Source organism: Nicotiana sylvestris, chromosome 3 (assembly GCF_000393655.2).
Source record: "Nicotiana sylvestris chromosome 3, ASM39365v2, whole genome shotgun sequence".
NCBI lineage: Eukaryota > Viridiplantae > Streptophyta > Magnoliopsida > Solanales > Solanaceae > Nicotiana > Nicotiana sylvestris.
Window position 1 is genome coordinate 179,565,998 of NC_091059.1, and position 20,379 is coordinate 179,586,376.

The 20,379-nt window shown below is 40.6% G+C and overlaps 2 protein-coding genes and 1 pseudogene across 2 annotated transcripts; 2 read left to right on the forward strand and 1 right to left on the reverse strand.

The window, feature by feature from the left end:
• Positions 1–261: 261 nt before the first annotated feature.
• Positions 262–1,760, forward strand: LOC104233674 (uncharacterized). Its single transcript, XM_009787103.2, has 3 exons — positions 262–441; positions 537–625; positions 1,377–1,760. The coding sequence occupies exons 1-3, from the start codon at positions 412–414 to the stop codon at positions 1,528–1,530; spliced, it is 273 nt and encodes a 90-aa protein (XP_009785405.1). The 5' UTR covers positions 262–411; the 3' UTR covers positions 1,531–1,760.
• On the reverse strand, positions 1,745–8,938 carry LOC138888430 (anaphase-promoting complex subunit 8-like; annotated as a pseudogene).
• A 759-nt stretch (positions 8,939–9,697) lies between these two features.
• On the forward strand, positions 9,698–13,962 carry LOC104233675 (pentatricopeptide repeat-containing protein At1g74900, mitochondrial). Its single transcript, XM_070171244.1, has 2 exons — positions 9,698–11,672; positions 13,256–13,962. Exon 1 carries the CDS (start codon positions 9,779–9,781, stop codon positions 11,261–11,263), a length of 1,485 nt encoding a protein of 494 aa, XP_070027345.1. The 5' UTR covers positions 9,698–9,778; the 3' UTR covers positions 11,264–11,672; positions 13,256–13,962.
• Positions 13,963–20,379: the final 6,417 nt, after the last annotated feature.

Here is a 20,379-nt window from a genome sequence, read left to right on the forward strand (position 1 = left end):
AAGCTTGGTCAATGGTCAGAAGTGTTTAAAATATTGCTTTTGAACGAGTAGAGGTGTTTAGATAAAACTTCATTAAGTTTGGGGACCAGATGACAAAGTGACACAAATATAAGTGTCATTTTAAGCTATTCACCCATAGGATAATAAAGAAGTTACCGACTAGGATTCTAAAAGTTATCCTTGTCAGGTGTTGAAACGTGGCTTTCAGTGATTGGTAGTAAGCCAATGATAATGTCAGAATCATCATCCAATCAACATCAACTTCTCCAATTCCTAAAACAAGATAAACTTGTTTATTGCTCTCCATTATTGTACTAGTGCTCCTCAATCCTCATCTTCATCCTTGTCTCTCTCTGTGATTCACCTTTTGATCATTGCCCTTGTGGTTTTGCAATCAAACAGCTTCTTCCCATGGCTACTAATCGTTGGCTCAGGCCCGAGGTATCTTTTATCCTTCACTTTTTTTTGTACTTGTTCTTCAAATTTTCCGAAATTTCTAAGCTTGATAGATGCAAAATGAATATGTGTAAGTACAGGTATATCCACTGTTTGCAGCCGTAGGTGTTGCCATCGGAATCTGTGGACTTCAGTTGGTTCGTAATATGCGTATCAATCCTGAAGTCAGGTTCGCCTTGTTTCTCTGTCTCTCTCCTCAAATACCCTTTTTTTTGTTATAACTCTATTTCTCAGTATGATTTACTAGTATATTTCTACATTGGTTTTGGTCAATTCCTCAGATGGAAATACGAACATATGCTTCTCTTTTGGTCAATTCCTTTCAAATAGGTTTTTTCCCCCTTACTTGTTACCCTTTGGATACCTTGGATTCTCTTCTTTCCCCTGCCTGCTAAAGGCTAAACTAAAGCTGACTTGGCTACATTCATGGTCAATATGGGCTTACTTAGTAGATCTTCTACTTTTCTTCAATCTAAATAAGAACAAGAATGTTGTGAATTGTCCAAATCTTTGTTATCCATCATCATTTCATCAACTTTTTATTTTTTGATAACTGTAATGTCTGGGCCAGTTTGCGTGCACCCTCGACATCTCATCCTGTTTTTGCTATTAAATTTATATGATCTGTTAAATTATACTAAGACTGTAGGAACAATTCCCCTTTTCCCATAATAAAAAGCTATGATAAAAAGAATAAGCTAACTAAAGACAGGAAAAGAGTAAATAACACTCCCTTCAAAATTTCAAATCAACTTTGATAAACAAGTCAAACTATCATAAATTCCATGCCTAGTAGTAGTGATAACAGACTTGTGCCAACAATGTATTGAATATTTGGAGCAACATTTATATATTTACTGCTTTTATTTTTACACTGGACAAGAACTTACCATTTTTCTTGTTTAATAATAATGGGACAGGGTAAGCAAGGAGAAAAGAGCTGCCGGTGTTCTGGACAACTTTGAAGAGGGACAAAAATATGCTGAGCATGCTGTTAGAAAGTTTGCTCGTAGTAGACCACCAGAAATTTTCCCTTCCCTCAATAGGTTCTTCAGTGATCCACAAAAGAATTAATCTCCTGTAACTCGGTTCAAATAAAGTTATCAGACTTCACCCTTATCATCTTGAATCAAGATATGTAATGTGATCTGATCGACTCTAATCTGTTGTGCTGGATGTGTTGCAGTATGGTGTGTCTGTATTTGTGTCTGTAAAATATGGTAGTGACTACTCTGGGACAGTTTGTATTGAGACGTATTCGAATGGGTTTTCTGAATAAGTGCTACTCTTAACAAACATTAAAATGCAGTTTGTCCTACACGCATCATGTTGATTAGATGTATAAAAACATGTTACAATAATTTTACATCCATTTTACATCCCCCCACCCCACCCCCCACCCCCCAAAAAAAAAAATAATCCAAAGGCTCAACATCCATTTCATATTTTATTCGTTTATGCAGACTCTTTGCTGTTTCCTCCTCCTGCATTACTGACAAAAAGAAGTGAGGGAAGCTGCTCAAAGTGTTGTTCTCCAGAATGATTAGCCATTTAGCAGAACATGTTTTAACTTATCATTTAGAATTTGACTCTTTGGTTACTACTTCATAAGAGGTAAAATTGTATTGGTCAAAATCTGACCGACACAACCGAACTGACCAACGCCTTGCCTAAGTGACCGAACAGTGAAAGTGAAAGATAACATAGCCCACTCTACATCCCTTTCCCGACATCCGTCGAGTCGAAAAGAGCAGTGCCTAAGAGGACGATCATGACACCTTGGAGGCGAGAAAGCGTCAGACCAAGTAAAGGGCAAGGGTGCCTTGACTATATATAGTAAGTGAAAACCTTCGATTGAGGAGGGTCCTCCCCCTTTCTCTCTCCCAAGCTCTCTTCTTGTAATCTTGATATGAAAGAAGCAATCCACAGAAGAACATGTAAAGATGTCCCCCCATTGACCGATGAGAGTCACAATGTTGAATTTCAATAAGATTGTTTGCATCTTTTTCGCCCTATATATAGTCCACACAATCAGCTCTTTAATCTGGAATTTATTATGTCTGACTAAGATTTACCCCTTCATCATCTTTGATTGATTTGTTAAAAAAGGTTTTGATATCTTTTGAGTCAAACAATTTGGCGCCGTCTGTGGGGATTTCTTAGTGAAATTTTCTAGTCTCTCCCAGATCAAAGACAAGAAACGTGATTACCCATCGAAAAGAGCGCTAAGACAAAACCCAACCCACGCGGGATAAAGGCGCATCACAGAAGGGGAAGGAGAGTCGAGTAGAGTCACCGAATTTGGAAATCCTCGCCCCATCAACCATCAAAATGCCAAACAAAACAAACAACATTACAAACCTGCTCTCCTTCACCGAACCACCGGAGTGGGGTAAGGAAAGTATCATTTTAGCTCACCTTCTGTTCTTTACTCAAGCAGGAACACAAATACCGCGCGGGCGAGTGAACAAAGAAACATCTCAATTAAAGAACGAGAAACTACCATAAAACAACCGAAATACCGCCCGTTGGTGACACCTCCAAGCCGGAAGGCATGAGTTAGTCAAGGAAACTACGATGTGTGCGCAAAATGAGCCTAAGCGAAACAACAATGTTTCTTACTCTCCGGCGTTGCACCCTTTGATGCAAACAATGTCAAACGAACTGGGACTCCCTCAGAGGATGTCTGATTCTCCAAAAACTGGAACGACGACGGGATACTATTTCGATAAGTACGAAATAACGCCCTTTAAGGCCAAGGGCCTTCGCCAAAAAGAAGAGTTCGACCTTCGAACAACGACGGGTTACTATTTCAATAAGTTCGAAATAATACACTTTAAGGCTAAGGGCCTTTGCCAACAAGAAGAGTTCGACCATGATCGAACGACGACGGGTTACTATTTCGATAAGTTCGAAATAACACCCTTTAAGGCCAAGGGCCTTCGCCAAAAAGAAGAGTTCGACCTCGATCGAACGACGATGGGTTACTATTTCGATAAGTTCGAAACAACACCCTTTAAGGCCAAGGGCCTTCGCCAACAAGAAGAGTTCGGCCTCAATCAAACGACGACGGGTTACTATTTCGATAAGTTCGAAATAACACCCTTTAAGGCCAAGGGCCTTCGCCAAGAAGAAGAGTTCGACCTCGATTGAATGACGACAGGTTACTATTTCGATGAGTTCAAAATAACACCCTTTAAGGCCAAGGGCCTTCGCCAAAAAGAAGAGTTCGACCTTGATCGAACGACAGCGGGTTACTATTTCGATAAGTTCTAAATAAAACCCTTTGATTCCAAGGGCCTTTGCCAAAAAGAAGTTCGACCTTAATCAAACAGCGACAGGTCGGGTTTTTTCGACAAAAGTTCGCCAAAAGGAAAAGTTCTAGATATATCTAAGGCCAAGGGCCGTCAGTAAACAAAAAGGGAAGAAAAGGCCGAGACTCGCCATACAGTAATCCATCCCACGCCAAAGTCACAAAAAAGCGAAAATAAAGATAAAGTAAGAGGGAGATAACAACGAAAAAATTCTTCTTTATACAAGGTCATCGCGCTAACAGTCTCGGATTACATATGGCCCAAGCCAACAATAAAAAAAAGGAAGAAGAAAGAAAGGAACAACGACAATCAACGATGAATAAAAAAGAAAAACAGAAAATAAACTAAGACAACATTCTTTCACTCGGCGTCATCACCGCCACCATCATCTCCAGAAAGATCTCCCTCATCATCTGCGCCCTCTTCAGCCTCCGGAGGCGCAGAGTCATAACCACAGTTGACACGGGCCTCCCGTGCCTCTGCTCGTGCTTCTTCTTATGCAGCCTCAGTAATATTGCCCACCTCCCACAGACTCTTTTATATATCCCGCTGAGCTTCAACATGAACCCAAAGCTCATGTAGGCAGCGGGGAGCAACGTCGGTGGAGTTAGATTCAATCTGAGCCAACAGTCGCCCATTTTCTGCCTCCAGTGCTGTGACCCGATCTCCCAGAACCGATGCCTCTTGATCAATCTCGCTAATGCGCTCCTCAAGACTGGCCTCCATAAGGGTAGTCGTCGCTCTTTCCGACTCCTGCTCGGATTGGAGGACGCGGATGGTATTCTCCAGGGCCGTGGCCCTCACCGAAGCTGCGGACCAAGCACTCTCGATGCTCTCCAACCCAGTAACCTTGTTCTCCAGCCCAGTCAATTTCCCCATCCATTCCGCGATCAGCACCTCGACCTTAATCAAGTTCTGATCCATCTCCGACTGCATTGACCTCAATTTCTCCTGCACATGCTCGCACTCTACGGCGACCCCCTTGCCCAACTCGAGCTCTTCGTCTTTTATTCGAAGTTGCTCCTCAAGCACACTCCTGCTGCGGATAGTCTGCATCAATTCCTGGTCCCTTTTCTCCAACTCCTCACCAAGAGCCCGATTACTGGGGTTTGCCTTCAGCCGCTCATGCATCTCGCGACCCTTGTTGCGGTAGCGACGATATTTCTCCAACATCTTCAAGTAAATCTAGGCCCGAATATTGGCCCTGCGAATGCTTTCCACTTCCACCATATATGTCTGAAAAATGTAAAGACGGGTTAGAATCGTATCTTCAAGAAAGGCGAGGGAAAAACAAAAGTAAGCGTAACATACCCTTAAGCCCATAACAGCCACCTCATCCATCAAATTAACATCAGGAACGTACCGAAGGGCCGCATTCTCGGATGCAGAGCATAACATGCTGAACTACGACACCAGATCCTCTGTATCCCCTAAGAGATTGGTATCCGAAGGGATCTCAAGAATACGGGCTGAGCCTCTCGCACGAACCATCGAGTGAGTAAGGCCCTCCTCAAACATCCTGACATCATCAGGGTCGAGGTCCGATTCGGATTCGTAATCGTCGACCACCACGCCTTTTCCTCTTTCAACAGCTAAAGAGGAAGCACGACCAACTGTAGAGGATGAGGGTACGTACGAAACTACAACGGCTGCCCCAAAGTCTGACCTTTCGCCACGATAGGTTGCTGACACCGACAACGGCGGGAATCTCTGATTTAGCCAAGGCAACGACTGGTTCCATCCCTATGGGGGGAGCCACGACAACCCCCTTTCCAGAACCCATTGTAGGGGAGTCGTCTAGATTAATCACTGTTGCGGGCGCGATCTCAAACTCCACTCGCCGCTTTTTCGATAGCCCCTCCTCTTCCCCAGTAGACAAAGATTCACCCGTCAGGCGAGCGATACTGGTCAGAACTTCGGCCTGAGAATCGACCCTTGCAAGAGTAACCACTGCCGCAGACTCAAACTGAAGCAGCCCTCAACGAAGGTCGGGCAGTGGGTACCGCAATAGGGTGAGTAGATGAGGCCGGCTGCCGGAAAGCCAACGGAGGAGCCCTCACTCTTCTCACCCTCCCTGACACCAACGAACAACACGTGAGGAATTAAATACAAAGAGGGAGAAAAGAAAAACGGCGAACAGAAACGACACCTTACCAGAAAGAGGCCTGCGCCTATACTTGTCATAAAAGGCCGCCCATGTGCGGACTCCCGCCGTATGAGGGAGAATGGAGCTCACCCACTCGCAGATATTTTCGACAGGGGGAGGCAGCAATTTCTCAGCTGCAAAAACATAATAGGATTTAGTATTGTAGTAAAAATGGTCGGATATATCTCCTACTAGAAGCATGAGACTTACGTGCAAAGTTCCATTTCTCAGGGAAGCCTGTCGGATCCGCCACAATGTGTTTAATCCGTACATAGAAATAATTCTCATAAAAAGGGCGATTGGTCCTATCATCCATTTTCACCACCACACTCTTCGACCCCCGAGGACGCATGTGAAGCATCATGTCGCGGATGAGTTGAGGGGAGAAGATACTGAGCAGATGGTCCAAAGTGATCTCACGATCGGCGAGTTCCGCAAACTTGAGCAACATAAGGAACAACTTGTACAAGTACGATGAAAGTTGAGCGAGCATACCTCATAAAAACGGCAGAAGTCTACCACCAAGAGAGGGAGAGGAAGCGTATATCCAATAAGGAAGGGGTAGGCATAAAATACACAGTACCTAGGACGGTCAAAATGACCAATGTCGGTTCCTACCGCCGGTCGCATGTCAACATAGCCGGAGATCCCCCACCTGGTTTTCAATTCCGCAATGTCCACTTCTCTTAGAACAGAATGGACAGGCTCCGGCTCCACCCCGGCGCGAGTGCTGAAGTCGGACAATTCCCTCCTAGGGTGAGGCAAAATCTCGACTATCGACGAGACCTCCTCGTCTTCCACCGTATCTACCCCTACAGTGGCCTGAGCAGCGCTTTCCGGTGCCGGAACTGTGGCAGGAAGATCGGTGCGAGAGGAATCACCAGCCATTTTGTCCAGATGACACGACAAAAAGACAACGGAAGAAAAGGATATTTTAAGTTGATTAAGGGCAAACTAAAACTTGGAGTGCCAGAAAGAAGTATATCTGCAAAATTATCTCGAGTAAAAGGTAAAAAAGTGTGTCAACCACATGATAAGCTCTCTCTATTTATAAGAGACATAAATCCCCCGAGCACGATACCCAAGAGTCGCTAATCGAATCTGATAGGGCACGAAACGTCAGTTCCCTAGGAACATGTGTCATAATGGCAGTTACCACGAAACAACGCTTTGATACCAAACGATGTTTCGGTTCCGATACCGCCGTAACAGTCCATGGGTATCGAAAGAACGCCGTCACCCCGCCTAAAACCTAAGTAATGTAACTAAGGAATGAGAAATCAGAAGTCAGATTTCGCTCGAATTCGTAGCAATCATGATCCGTTTGCCGAGCCCGACAGACGGAGGGCCTAATGCCATGCCTAAGTGACAGGATAGTGAAAGATAACATAGCCCACTCTACATCCCTTTCCCGACATCCGTCGAGTCGAAAAGAGCAGTGCCTAAGAGGACGACCATGACACCTTGGAGGCGAGAAAGCGTCGGACCAAGTAAAAGGCAAGGGTGTCTTGACTATATATAGTAAGGGAAAACCTTCGATTGAGGAGGGTCCTCCCCCCTTTCTCTCTCCCAAGCTCTCTTCTTGTAATCTTGATATGAAAGAAGCAATCCACAGAAGAACATGTAAAGCTGTCCCCCCATTGATCGATGAGAATCACAATGTTGAATTTCAATAAGATTGTTTGCATCTTTTTCGCCCTATACATAGTCCACACAATCAGCTCTTTGATCTGGAATTTATTATGTCTGACTAAGATTTACCCCTTTATCATCTTTAATTGATTTGTTCAAAAATGTTTTGATATCTTTTGAGTCAAATAAAAACTTACTGGGCCAGGATAATCAAGAAAGCGGGTGCAATAAAACTCTGCATCTTCAAATCTCATTTGAGCTTTATAATATCTGGCAAGAAACATTAAGGCTTCAACCAGATTTGGACCTTTCTGTTCTTCAGTTTCCATCCTTTCCAAATCCTTCTTGTAGTAAAAAGCTGCATCTTCGAAATAACCAAGTTCAGAATGCAGTTAAGCTAGCTGGTGAGGAGCAATTGCTTCTCTGTCATTAAAGTGTGCTGCCCTTCTGTAACATTTGATTGCCTCCTCAAGCATACGCAGCTGTTCTGTTTCATAACACTGGGCCATAGCAATCAACAATCGAGAATCATTTGGCTGCGACAACACTGACTTTTTAAAATAATGAAGAGCGTAAAATGGCGTCTCCATCATCTCATATGCTTGTCCTAATCCATACTAGGCTCGATAATCACATGGATTTATCTCCTGATGTCCCCGTCCGCTTATAGGCTTCAACTGCCGCTGGTGTGTTTTTCATCTCTACATACTCATGACTCATTTAGTATCCAAGCTGATAAATAATGTTTATTCAATTTGAGAGACCTCCGAAAAATACTTCTCGTGCTGCTCCTATAAACTTTAAAAGTTCCCAATAATGCAACAAAACTAGCCTATATTTACCACAACAACAATAACATATCCAGTGTGATCCCACAAGTGGGATTTGGGGAGAGTGAGGTGTAGACCTTACCCCTACCTTGTGTGAGATAGATAGACTGTTTCCAATAAACCGTCGGTTCAAAGATCTGGCCTGTATTTATCTTTGTCAAAAATACTCTCCGTGCAAGGTAACTTAAGGCTGAAAAACATTCCTTAGCATGGAACACATCGGAATACATATCCATGTCTTCAATTTCGTTAAGGGTCATTACTTAGAAATTTTTTCAAATATAACTTCTACTTGTTCAAATTCTCTAGGCTTTCTTCAAATATAATTGTTAAAATTGAAAGTGCCGTGCGAATGTTCACATGTTGCCAATGACTCATTTAAGCAGAAGCTGGGTAAATAGACGAAGAGACACAAAACATAAAAGTGAGTAATAACTATATAGATATATAGTAGAGTTAATTGCACTAAACACTCTTATTTCAGATTAAATAAGTTTTGTATCAATCAGTTTAAAGTTGATATGTTACATCGAGTGGCAGTTGCAACAACAATGAGGCATATTTCGTAATGGAAGTTATTTTTCAAGAAAGTATTTTATACATAGACTATAGCATGTCGTTAAAGAAGCATACGGGGACTGGTGTGCTCTACTTGGTTACTTGCTACAACTAGGTGTTGTTTGGTTATACCGAAATTATGATACCAATTTCAGTATAAAATTGGATTATATTAATTTCGTGTTTGGCTATTAATATTAACTAATACTTAAATTATGATCTTATTTATCTCATATCTGGAATTATAATCTCACAATTTTCTTGTTCCAACCAAGCAATTCTTTTAGTCCCCGCGTCCTAAATTAATTATTATGTTTTGCTTCTTGAGAGTCAAATTATATGAATTTTGAACTACATTTTAAAATATATTTTTAATTATATTTATATTAAATATTTTTTGTATAATTTTTAAATATTTAAATTATTAATTTTAAAATATTGAGTTGATCTAATCATTATGAATTTTAGTCAAATTGATTATTAACATGACAGAGAGAGTAATACTTAGGGGTTGTTTGATATGCGGGATAAGGTGTGATAAGGTAAGGGATTAAATTTATAACATGTTTGGTTGATGGTATAAATTTATCCTGCAGCCAAACATGATATAAATTTAATCCCAAACTTAATACTGAATATCCCATCTTAACCCATCAAATTTGGAATTATTTTATCCTACCTGAATAGTCGAGGGATTATAATCGTGAGATTATTATCCCGGATAACTTAGTCCGCTCACCAAACGACCCCTTAACATATTAGCCTACATGAATTGAAGGGTTTGTCAACACTTGATGCCAGCAGTCTTTATTCTTTAGCGCAATAGACAGCAGAACGGTGAAATGGTGAACCTGTACAATAGTACACTCCTCAAAGCACCTCTAAATCGCATTTTCATCTCCCTCCGCCATTTCACCTCTCTTCTACCACCGTCACCACCACAATCGCCGTCACAGTCACCACCAGACCCCATCACAATCTCCAACCTCATACATCAAACCAACCCAGAATCATTATCAGACACCCTTCACAACCTCACCCAATGGACCCCTGACCTCGTTCACGCTGTCCTAAAGCGTCTCTGGAACCACGGCCCTAAAGCCCTCCATTGTTTCAACCTCCTCGATCACCATCGTTCCTATGCTCACTCTGCTACAGCCTTTGACCATGCTATTGACATCGCTGCTCGTATGCGCGATTACAAGATCGTTTGGAAGCTCGTGGCCCGAATGCAATCTCGGCGACTCGGCCCGAGCCCGAAAACATTCGCTATCATCACTGAGAGGTATGTATCTGCTGGGAAAGCTGATAAAGCGTTGAAGGTTTTCCTGTCTATGCATAAACATGGTTGCCCTCAGGATTTGAATTCTTTCAATGCATTCCTTGACGTGCTTTGTAAATCTAAACGGGCCGAGATGGCTTATAATTTGTTCAAGATGTTTAGGAGCAGGTTCAGAGCTGATACGATTAGTTATAACACACTAGCGAACGGGTTTTGTTTAATTAAGCGAACACCTAAAGCACAAGAGATTTTGAAAGAAATGGTGGAGAGAGGTCTGAATCCCACAATAACTACATATAACATAATGCTTAACGGGTTCTTTAGAGCAGGACAGATTAAGGAAGCTTGGGAATTCTTTTTGCAGATGAAGAAGAGGAAATGTGATATTGATGTTGTTACTTACACTACTGTAGTTCACGGATTTGGTGTTGCGGGTGAAGTTGAGAAGGCGCAAAAGGTGTTCAATGAAATGGTGGGAGCTGGCATACTTCCCTCTGTTGCAACTTATAATGCGCTGATACAAGTTTTGTGTAAGAAAGATAGTGTGGAAAATGCTATTTTGGTGTTCGATGAGATGTTGAGGAAAGGTTATTTGCCGAATGCCACAACTTATAATGCCATTATCAGGGGATTGTGCCATGTTGGAAAAATGGACAGGGCTACGGAATATATGGATAAGATGAAAGAGGATGGGTGTGAACCAAATGTTCAGACTTATAATGTTGTCATCCGATACTATTGCGATGAAGGGGAAATTGAGAAGGGCCTGAGGGTGTTTGAGAGGATGAGTACTGGTGATTGCTTACCTAATCTGGATACATATAATATTTTGATAAGTACAATGTTTGTTAGGAAAAAATCAGATGATTTATTAGTGGCTGGGAAACTATTGACAGAAATGGTTGACAGAGGATTTCTTCCTCGAAAATTTACCTTCAACCGGGTCCTTAATGGGCTTTTGCTAACTGGTAATCAAGATTTTGCAAAGGAGATTTTGAGGTTGCTAAGCAAATCTGGCCGCCTCCCCTACCATTTTAAACTGTGAAGCACATCAGTGTACGGATGATACCCAAACTAAGTGCCTATTTGGAGCTTAATGAAATCTTAAAGCTCTAAATGAGATAAGTTTGTCGCTTCCCATGAAATTCAATTTTGGAGTGTGGTGTGGATAAGTATGATGAATGTGAAGAGTTTTAGATGAAACCGACTTAAAAAGCATGCCACTAAAAAGAACATGTGTTGTTTAGCAGGGTGCTCTGACTTTAGCCTAGGACTTAAAGGAGGTGGAGTTGCAAATTAGGTATATCATGCAAATGGAGGTGCACAATGTCATTGATATCAAAATGCTCCCATTTTTGCTTCTACCGGATAATTCAGCACTTCTTGTTATTGATATATACACAAGAAAGGACACTGATGGTGACATCCAGTTAAAATGACATTCGTGTATACAAGTTCCTTTTTCCCTCTTTATTCTTGATGAAGGTTTAGAAAATAAATTGCGGTCATACATTTACTGACTCTTTGCAGTTCAAAATTTAAGAATATGATTCGTAAATGCTAAGTTGATGAATGACTTTGATGGTGTTGTTGTTACCCAAAAAAGGGGGCAACTGTTCAATAAGCAATTTAATTCTCTCAAGTTTATATGTGCTCTCTTCAACTGCTTGATCCCAAAGAAACTAGTTGATGAACATGCTGACATTTTGAATTCCTCGCATTTCCAGACACCTTCTCTGTGATTTCGGTCTTTGCTTGAAACAACAATAAGCTATAACTCAACACAAAGATAGAAATTCTTGTGTTCGTCTTTTCGTGATCATTAACTAACTTGCATTGATTCAAGTCTATATAGTATAATATTCGAAATTGTTGCTGATGCAACTTAAATTGCATGTATGATTTCATCTATTTGGCGCCTTTCTTTCTTTTTATGTGATAACTGTGGTGTCCTGGCCAGCTTGCGCGCCTCGACTAGTTCCACGGGATACCTGTCACCTACCACCAGCAACAGGTACCGGAAGGCTTGGACAAATTTAAAGAAATCACCTAGTGTTTTTGTCTCTGTTGGGGTTTGAACCTGAGACCTCGTGGTTCTCACCCACTTCGTTGACCTCTAGGCCGAACCCCTGGGTGCAGGATGACCTTTCTTTTTATTTTTCTTTACGGAGTTGAATAAGCCTTTCTCTTTGTCTTACCTAAAGGTTGTTGGAGAGTGTTGCCTTGGGATCTGCTTTTTAGTTTCAGTCAGTCTTGAAGTACTTGGTTTATGCATTACCGGATTGCTGTGCATGGATCGCGGATCAGCGGTTTCCTTTTCCCGCTATTACTACTTCCGACAAGGAAAACCTATCTATGCTGTTATATAGTGACTGAATAGAATGTTTGAATTGCCAATCTTTAGCGTTTTTGTGAAAAATAGAGAGCATACCTGATGATCATGCAAGGACATTGTCATAATCTATGCTGTAGGATAGATTTTTCCATCCAACCTCAACTAAGGCTTCAGGCTTCAGTGTCATTATAAAAGACTAGAAACACTAAATGATTATCAAAACCAACAGGTGCTCCTAATACAATAGCTCCCACTGCATTTACTACAGCCCTACTAACATGATATAAGTGAATAATGCATATTACTTAATAGATTGTCAACTCGTTTTTTTTTGTTGATAAAGTAAAGATTTTCAACTCAATTTTATTCCGTTCTATTTGGAGTACTCTTAATCTGGTACTTTTGGAACTTATGTTGCAATTTTCTTTTAGCCAAGTGTTTCTACCCTACTCATTCTGTAGAATGTAAATTTTCAGTTATGAGTTAGTTGCAATGTTTCACAAGTACATAAGGGGGCTTTGGGATGAGTTTTCTGAGAATATCAAGCTGAAAATCAGCAATGAGAAGTGAATAAAAATGTGGATAGACAAGTCGCTAGATGATATTCCTCTCAAAGACCAATTCCCAGGCCTTTACACAATCTGTTCTGATAAGGACTGCACTACGGCTGCCTGCTTTTCTCTTTGTGGATGGAACCTACAGGCTATATCTGAGGAGAAACATGAGTGATTGATTGTATTAATGTCCGGAATTTGGAGCCGGTTTCTCTTGACACTCTAATGTGGAAGATGAAGAAAAGATGGCAAGTTTACTGTTAATGCTTGCTACAAAAGTCTACTAAAGAATAGAGGAGGAGTCTCAAGTTAGTTGGCCAAGGAAGATTACCTGGAAGACAATCGCACCCCGAAGAGCTGCTCCCTTAACTTGGATCGCTACCTGTCAAGCTTGCTTAACTCAAGATAACTTGCAGAAGAGAGGCCTACCTATGTGTAGCAGATGTTTCCTCTGTGAGGAGGCTAATGAATCTGTCACTCACATACTGCTTCATTGCACCTTCACAAGGCAGATTTGATTAGTGTTCCTTAGTATTTTTGGGGTCCAATGGGTCATGCCAGAAAGTATCAAACTTGCACTATGCTGCTGGTATAAGCGGTTGTTTTGGCAACAGACAGTTCTGGAACACTGTTCCTAATTGTACTTCTGGAACACTTGGTTAGGGAGAAACAATAGGTGCTTTAATGATAAGAGGGACAACATTTCATTTGTAAATCTGTGGACTAAGAACAGTATTGTCTCCGACATAAACTCACTGTCTGCATTCTCTTCAATCTGTAGAAGGATGCTCCCCACTTTCTGGTGTAATCTCTCAGTACCATCTTGGTACCATTCAATAAAATATCTACCTTTTCTTAAACAAAAAAAGTTTTGTAAGTAGAAAATAGGCTTGTGTGGTTCCCTCTTTTTCATTTTTACCTGTACTTTGTATTTCCCCCGCTATTGGAAACTGGGGCAGAATTTTGAGGAGGACCCTCAAAATTCCGAAGTCGATTCCAGCCATTTATGATTAACAGCCGTCAGGAGCAGCAGCCCAGTAAACTGGGGCAGAACTTTGAGGAGGACCCTCAAAATTCCGGAGCAAGCGAAGATGCAATGTCTTGAACCACGTCGCAGTCGTCAGTTCATCTAAAAAAATTATTCTTAATTATGCACTTATATTATGCTTTTACTAAATCATGCATGTTCATTACTAAAATTGCCTTGTTTAGCAACGCTACCCCAATGATACGTACAGTATCACTAGATCAAAGTCGAGCAAGTCAAGCAAAGCCAGCGGGGATACGAACTAACTTTTCCCCCTTTACAAACTCACGATTTTTCTTTGGATACAGGCACTTGAGTTGCAAAATCATTAAATGTACTATACACTCACTCACAAAGTTCAGGAATACAACTCTCCGAACCGTTGCACTTGCTCGCAACTGCTATCCGCACAATAGTGTCCCCAGCAGGCACAATATTCCCAACAATCATGATACCGCAATCTGCTATCAGCTAAGAAAACTCTATTGCCATTTGCCATTTTTACTTCCTGCATAAGACTACCATTCTGCCATCTGAGGTTAGGCTCTACCTCCATCTACATTCTCTGCATTGCATAAGGCTACCATTCTACCTTCCGAGGTTAAGCTCTACCTCCATTCGCATTCTTTGCATTGCAGGCTACCATTCTGCCTTCCGAAGTTAAGCTCTACCTTCATCTGCATTTCGCTGCATTGCATAAGGCTACCATTCTGCCTTCCGAGACTAAGTTCTGTCTCCATCTGCATTTCCTGCATTGCATAAGGCTACCATTCTACCTTCCGAAGTTAAGCTCTACCTCCATCTGCATTTCGCTGCATTGCATAAGGCTACCATTCTACCTTCCGAGACTAAGTTCTGTCTCCATCTGCATTTCCTGCATTGCATAAGGCTACTATTCTGCCTTTTGAGACTAAGATCTGTCTTCATCTGCATTTCTTGCATTGCATAAGGCTACCATCCTGCCTTCCGGGACTAAGCTCTGTCTCCACCTGCATTTCTTGCATTGCATAAGGTTACCACTCTGGCTTTCGAGACCAAGCCCTGTCCCTGGTAAGGTCTGATTGTTATCCGTAAGTCTTGTTTTGACCGCGGGAAGGTGAACTTTGCAAAAGTGCTTATTTGGTTGGGAAGAATAGGACTTCTGACTCCAAGCCTACCCTACCCGAAAAAAAGTTTCAGCTATTGATGTAGCCTCTTGTCGATACTACTAGTCTTCTCGCTACCTACTAGAAAAATCCCATCAAGATAGATTGAATCGACGACCTATACTTCAACTAAAGGCACAAGGGCGTAGCGAGCACAGAACAGAGGAAATGCACATGGGTCTCCTTGAAGAACGAAGTCTAGGGTAAAGAAAGAAGGGTAGAGTGGGCACACTTTTACTGTGCTTGGATTGGCATGGCTGTCCCCCTTTGCTGGTTGAGGCTCGGCCTTTGACTCCGCTTGCCTCTACTTTTCATGTCAAGCGTACAAGTCTAGTTTAGTGGGATTTACTTCTAAAGACAGGAATTCTTTTTCATCTCCCCTGTCAAAGTCGACGTCTTAACCTGACTTAATTTAGACAAATTAATAACTTGGGGTTGTGATAATTTGTAAAATACATATGCTTGTGATAAGTAGGATAAATCAAAAAAAATATGTGAATTTTTCTTACTAATATTATAAAGTGACTTTTTTATAGTCGAAATAAAGTGAATTTTTTTTTGATTATTAATTTTTTCTTGATTTATTTCATTATTGGAAATGTATTTATCAATCAATTTGTTTGTTGATTCAAGAAAGAGTTGTGTATTAATTCTGGGAATATTAATGATAGATAAAAGCTGTCAGCAAGGCAGGTCCGCTACAAAGCCTACCGGCTAGAAAGTCCTTAAGAACGAGAAAGCCGACTAAAAGGCTATTCCATAACCGACTCTTGTTGCTGAGTCGAGGGGGCTTGGCTGGTACCAGACTCTAAAAAAGTTTTCTTCGAGCGAGCGGTCTTTCTATCTTTTTGGGTTGCATGCCCAAGGCAATGCTTTTTGTAGATTGAGATGGATTGATCTTCGCTTACATTTTTGCATTGGCTGAAAGATCGCCTCCTGCATCTCATGGGATGAAAGATCGCCAAATTGTCCGAAGACATCATTGTTCGGAGGCACCATTTTCATAACCCGAGAACGCCATGCCATGGCCTGAGGACCCCATTTTATCTTTTGCATGTCATTATTCAAAGGCATCATAGCTCGGATGCATCATCCTCATAGCCCGAGAGCATAATTTCATGGTCTGCGAATCCTTTATTATACACTTCATGGCCTAGGACGTCATGGTCTGAGGACGTCATCTTAACCGTCCAAAGACAACATTCATGGTCCAACGGGAACTTACATCACGTTTAAAATTATGCACAATATATGTTCGTATTGCTCATTTGCAGGTAAACTGGCTAGCAACGATCGTCTCAGCAGGAGCGATCCCGCTCCAGTTCCCGCAGCCCTACTAGACTATAACCATCCACCCCAACCCGAATATCTCGTCCGTTCTTGAAAAAATCCCCATTAGCATATTTCGCCGATGGATCCTGAACTACATATGGCCTGATTCCTGTAAGACCAGAGATATGTAGGCAGCTCAGGAACTAGAGCATGGTGAAATTCTTCAAGTCGTTTCGTTCGGTCAAAATTGGCCATCATATCGTTACCCGACAACTCTTTCATCCTTCCCGGGTAAAGAGGGGCAGCTGTTGATACCCAATATTTCCCTGTATATTTTTCATATATACAAAATACTTTCAAAATAACATATGTACGCATATATAAGCATGCTCAAGTGTTTTAGTATTTTTCCTAATTTTTAAAAGATTTTTAAAACCAATTTATTGTCCATTTTAGCAGTACAAAATCAATAATTACTCCCAAAATCATCAATTTTGTTGAATAATTTATATTATTCCCATATTTATACCAAAATATAGTTAAGGTAATTTTTATATATTTTTACAAATATATTTGATATTTTTTAAAGCTAAATTGCATATAATTGCAATTCTAGTCTACTTTAAGATTTAATAGCATTTTTATAATAACAAAATTGGTTTCAGTATTTTTAAATTAATATTTATATATTATTTACTGATTCAGTACTTTTAATTTGTTTTCAAAATCATTTTTACTATTTTTGTAAAATAAAAGGGAAAAACTGGCTATGTAAATTTTGGCCTCATTTAGTTTCAATTGTAGTCCCATTACATTTCAATTTTAGCCTCCAATTGACCCAATCTTAACCCCCAATTGGACTAGCCCAATTTCAATTTCAACTCAACCTCTTAACCCGTTTATCCAACCCGCCCGGTCTTCCTTTTAATCCAGATCGTTGATCGTTTTGATCAACGACCACGATCACCCCTTACCATTTTTAATCCAGCGACCCTACCCTAATTCCCTCATTTCCATCTCTTAGCCGCCTTTGAATACTCTCCTCTCTCAAACTCTCTCGAAGGTTCCTGGAACCCTAGCCTCTCTCATCCTCTCAGACCATAACCTCACTGAAATCAATGGCTTCTCAGGCCATGGGTGACCTGTACTTACCTCCCTCCACTCTCAAACGTCTGGGGTTCAAAGCTTTGAGGTCTGACCTCAGTGGTGTCCGTTCAGATCCTCTCAGATCCATGGTTTTGAAGCCTCTCCGGCCTTGCTCCGGCACATCTAAAGCATTTCGAGCCTGGTTCTAACTCATCCGACTCAAGATCGGGCTTTTCTTCCAAGCCTTTCTCATTTCTAGGGTTTCTCTGAACCCTAAGCTATTCGAGGTTTTTCTCTGGTTGTTTTCTTATATCTATGCTACATCTGTGTTCTACTGGAGTTTTGAAACATTTTCCCCAAGCTTTTCTTTTAAAATTTGTTTCTCTTCGATTTAGGGTTTCTGAAAAAAAAATCTTAAAACGTTTTCTAACTCTTCTTCTTCTTTTCTTTATATAAATCTGTCTATGCTATGTTTGTATATTCTCTTTTCCTACCTAGCATGTTCTTCTATTGTGCTTCGTTCTTCCTTCTACTGGTTCCTATATCATGCTCTCACATGTCTATCTTATGTGTTCTTTTACTGTATTTTTCTACTAAGCTTTTAGTCCTTTGTTTGCCTTTACTAGACCTTTGTTTGAGTTCTAAACATGTTTCATCTACTGTTTCTTAAATTTATATCACCTCTTTTCTCTTTTGAACTTGCTTAAGTTCCGAGCTTTTCTTAAAACATGTTCTTTATGCTTCAACTCAGTTCTGCATTTTATTTGCCTCGAACCTGCTATTCTATCTGTTTGTTTTCTCATGAGTCTCTGAAAGAGATCTCTTAGCCTGTTTCAGTCATTTGTCTTCTTTTCTCTGTATCTGACTCGAGTTGAAAACCCTAGGGTTTGGGTTTTTTGGCAAGTTTCGATCTTGTGTTTGAGACTACGGTTCTATTTTGGAACTCTAGGTTTCTCATACTCGTTTTGAATCTTTGTACTAAACTCGAACTTCTTTGACTCTGAACTTTTCTATGCTAGGCTTTTCTAATTAGCATGACAACTCTTCCTTGATTCACATGTCTGTGCACTTTATATATGATGAATTCTTCCTTCAAAAAATGTTTTGCCAATTTGTGATTGATTCAGAATTCCTTTTAATAAGGATCGATTGATTGTTACTGATTTTCTTTAGTTAAACCTTTCTTCACCTTTTCTGGTTGGATTCATTCATACCAAAAATCAATTTCTGATTTTTACTGACTGTTGATTGATTGACTTTCCTTATTTGCACAAACCATGTTGATATCAAACTCTTTCCTTAAATAGTTTCTGTGAATTTGCCCTTCTTGTACTACTTTGGAAAATATTTTAATCAAACTCTGTCCTTAATTTCTTGCCCGTTTGAAATCAGAATCCCTTAATTGAAGGGATACCTTATATGATTGATTTCGAAATTATTCTCTTACCTATTTATACTTGCTTTCTGCACTATAAAGGGCACGACCCTTCTGCACTTTTGAGGACTTCCAATTCAATACTCTTTAAGACCTTGAGTTCAACACTTACACAACACTTATTAAACACTTTCAATTTCGATACTCCTACATTCTCAATTCAACACTCTACTCTCTTCTGCAATCTTCTGGCTGTGTGTTTGCAATTTGGCTTTACTACTGCTCTTTTCTTCTTATTTCCCTGAAACTGGTATGTTCTAATTTAACTTTTGGCTTCATCCCTATGTGTTTGCTTTACAGTTTCAACAATCTTGTCTACTTTGCTATTTATGTTCTGTATTGAATATGTTGTTCTCTTTGCATCTGTTGCTGTGTGAATTCCCCATACCTTTATTCCCTTCTATGTGTTTGAGTTAAGGTTCAGGCATGACAATATCCAAATTGCTGCTCATGTCTGGACCTGATCCTTTAATGGATCCTAACTCCCAAACAATGTGGCTAATAGGCTGGTTAAGGGTGTGCCAGCAATTAGGACCACCAGCCTGTGTTGGCCTTCCCCAAAATCCTCTCTATGCACTTGCACTCTCTCTTAGATTCTAAGTTCTTCCCCCTTCCTATGAGCCTTGCTTTGGGACCTTGAGCTCCCTCTGAACTTGGACATTTGAGGGCTGACCCTTCCACACTGCACTATAATCCAATTCTGCAATATATTTGGGTGTAAGCATTGCCCGGAGTCCACTTGAGACTCTTAGGGAACTCTGACACATCCCAAATAGGAGAAAGGCTTTGGAATTTGATCTTTGGAGTTGGTTTACTTCATGCTTCAGACAGAAGTCTGAATCAGGCTCTCCTTGGTTGGCATTTTAGCTTTCTGATATAATTTTTACTTTATTTTCTTCATTCTGGGCTGTAATAATTTGTAATAACTCATGAGGGCTTATAGTGAAAAGGGTAGGGGTACTTATGTATGCATAAGGGTAGATATCATGCTTATTAGGTCTTTATTTCTGCAACATTGGCAAGTTTTGCATTTCGGCATCTTTGAAATCCTGTTTTAGGTTCTGCACTTCTACATTTTCATATAGAAATTTTGTTTTAGATTCTGCACTTCAACATTTTCATATAGAAATCATGTTTTAGGTTCTACACTTCTACATTTTCATATGGAAATCCTGTCTATAAACTTCTGCACTTTTGCATCTTAGAAATCCTGCCTATAAGTTCTGCATATATATCATATCAATAGCTTTTGCATTTCTGCATCTCATATAGAGAACATGACTATAGGATTCTGCATTTTGCCTATC

Bases quoted from the DNA above. Each gene is read 5' to 3' on its own strand.
- LOC104233674 (XM_009787103.2), top strand. From the start codon at position 412: ATGGCTACTAATCGTTGGCTCAGGCCCGAG. The intron at 442-536 runs GTATCTTTTATC...GTGTAAGTACAG, and splicing joins ATCGTTGGCTCAGGCCCGAG to GTATATCCACTGTTTGCAGC. The intron at 626-1,376 runs GTTCGCCTTGTT...ATAATGGGACAG, and splicing joins CGTATCAATCCTGAAGTCAG to GGTAAGCAAGGAGAAAAGAG.
- LOC104233675 (XM_070171244.1), top strand. From the start codon at position 9,779: ATGGTGAACCTGTACAATAGTACACTCCTCAAAGCACCTCTAAATCGC.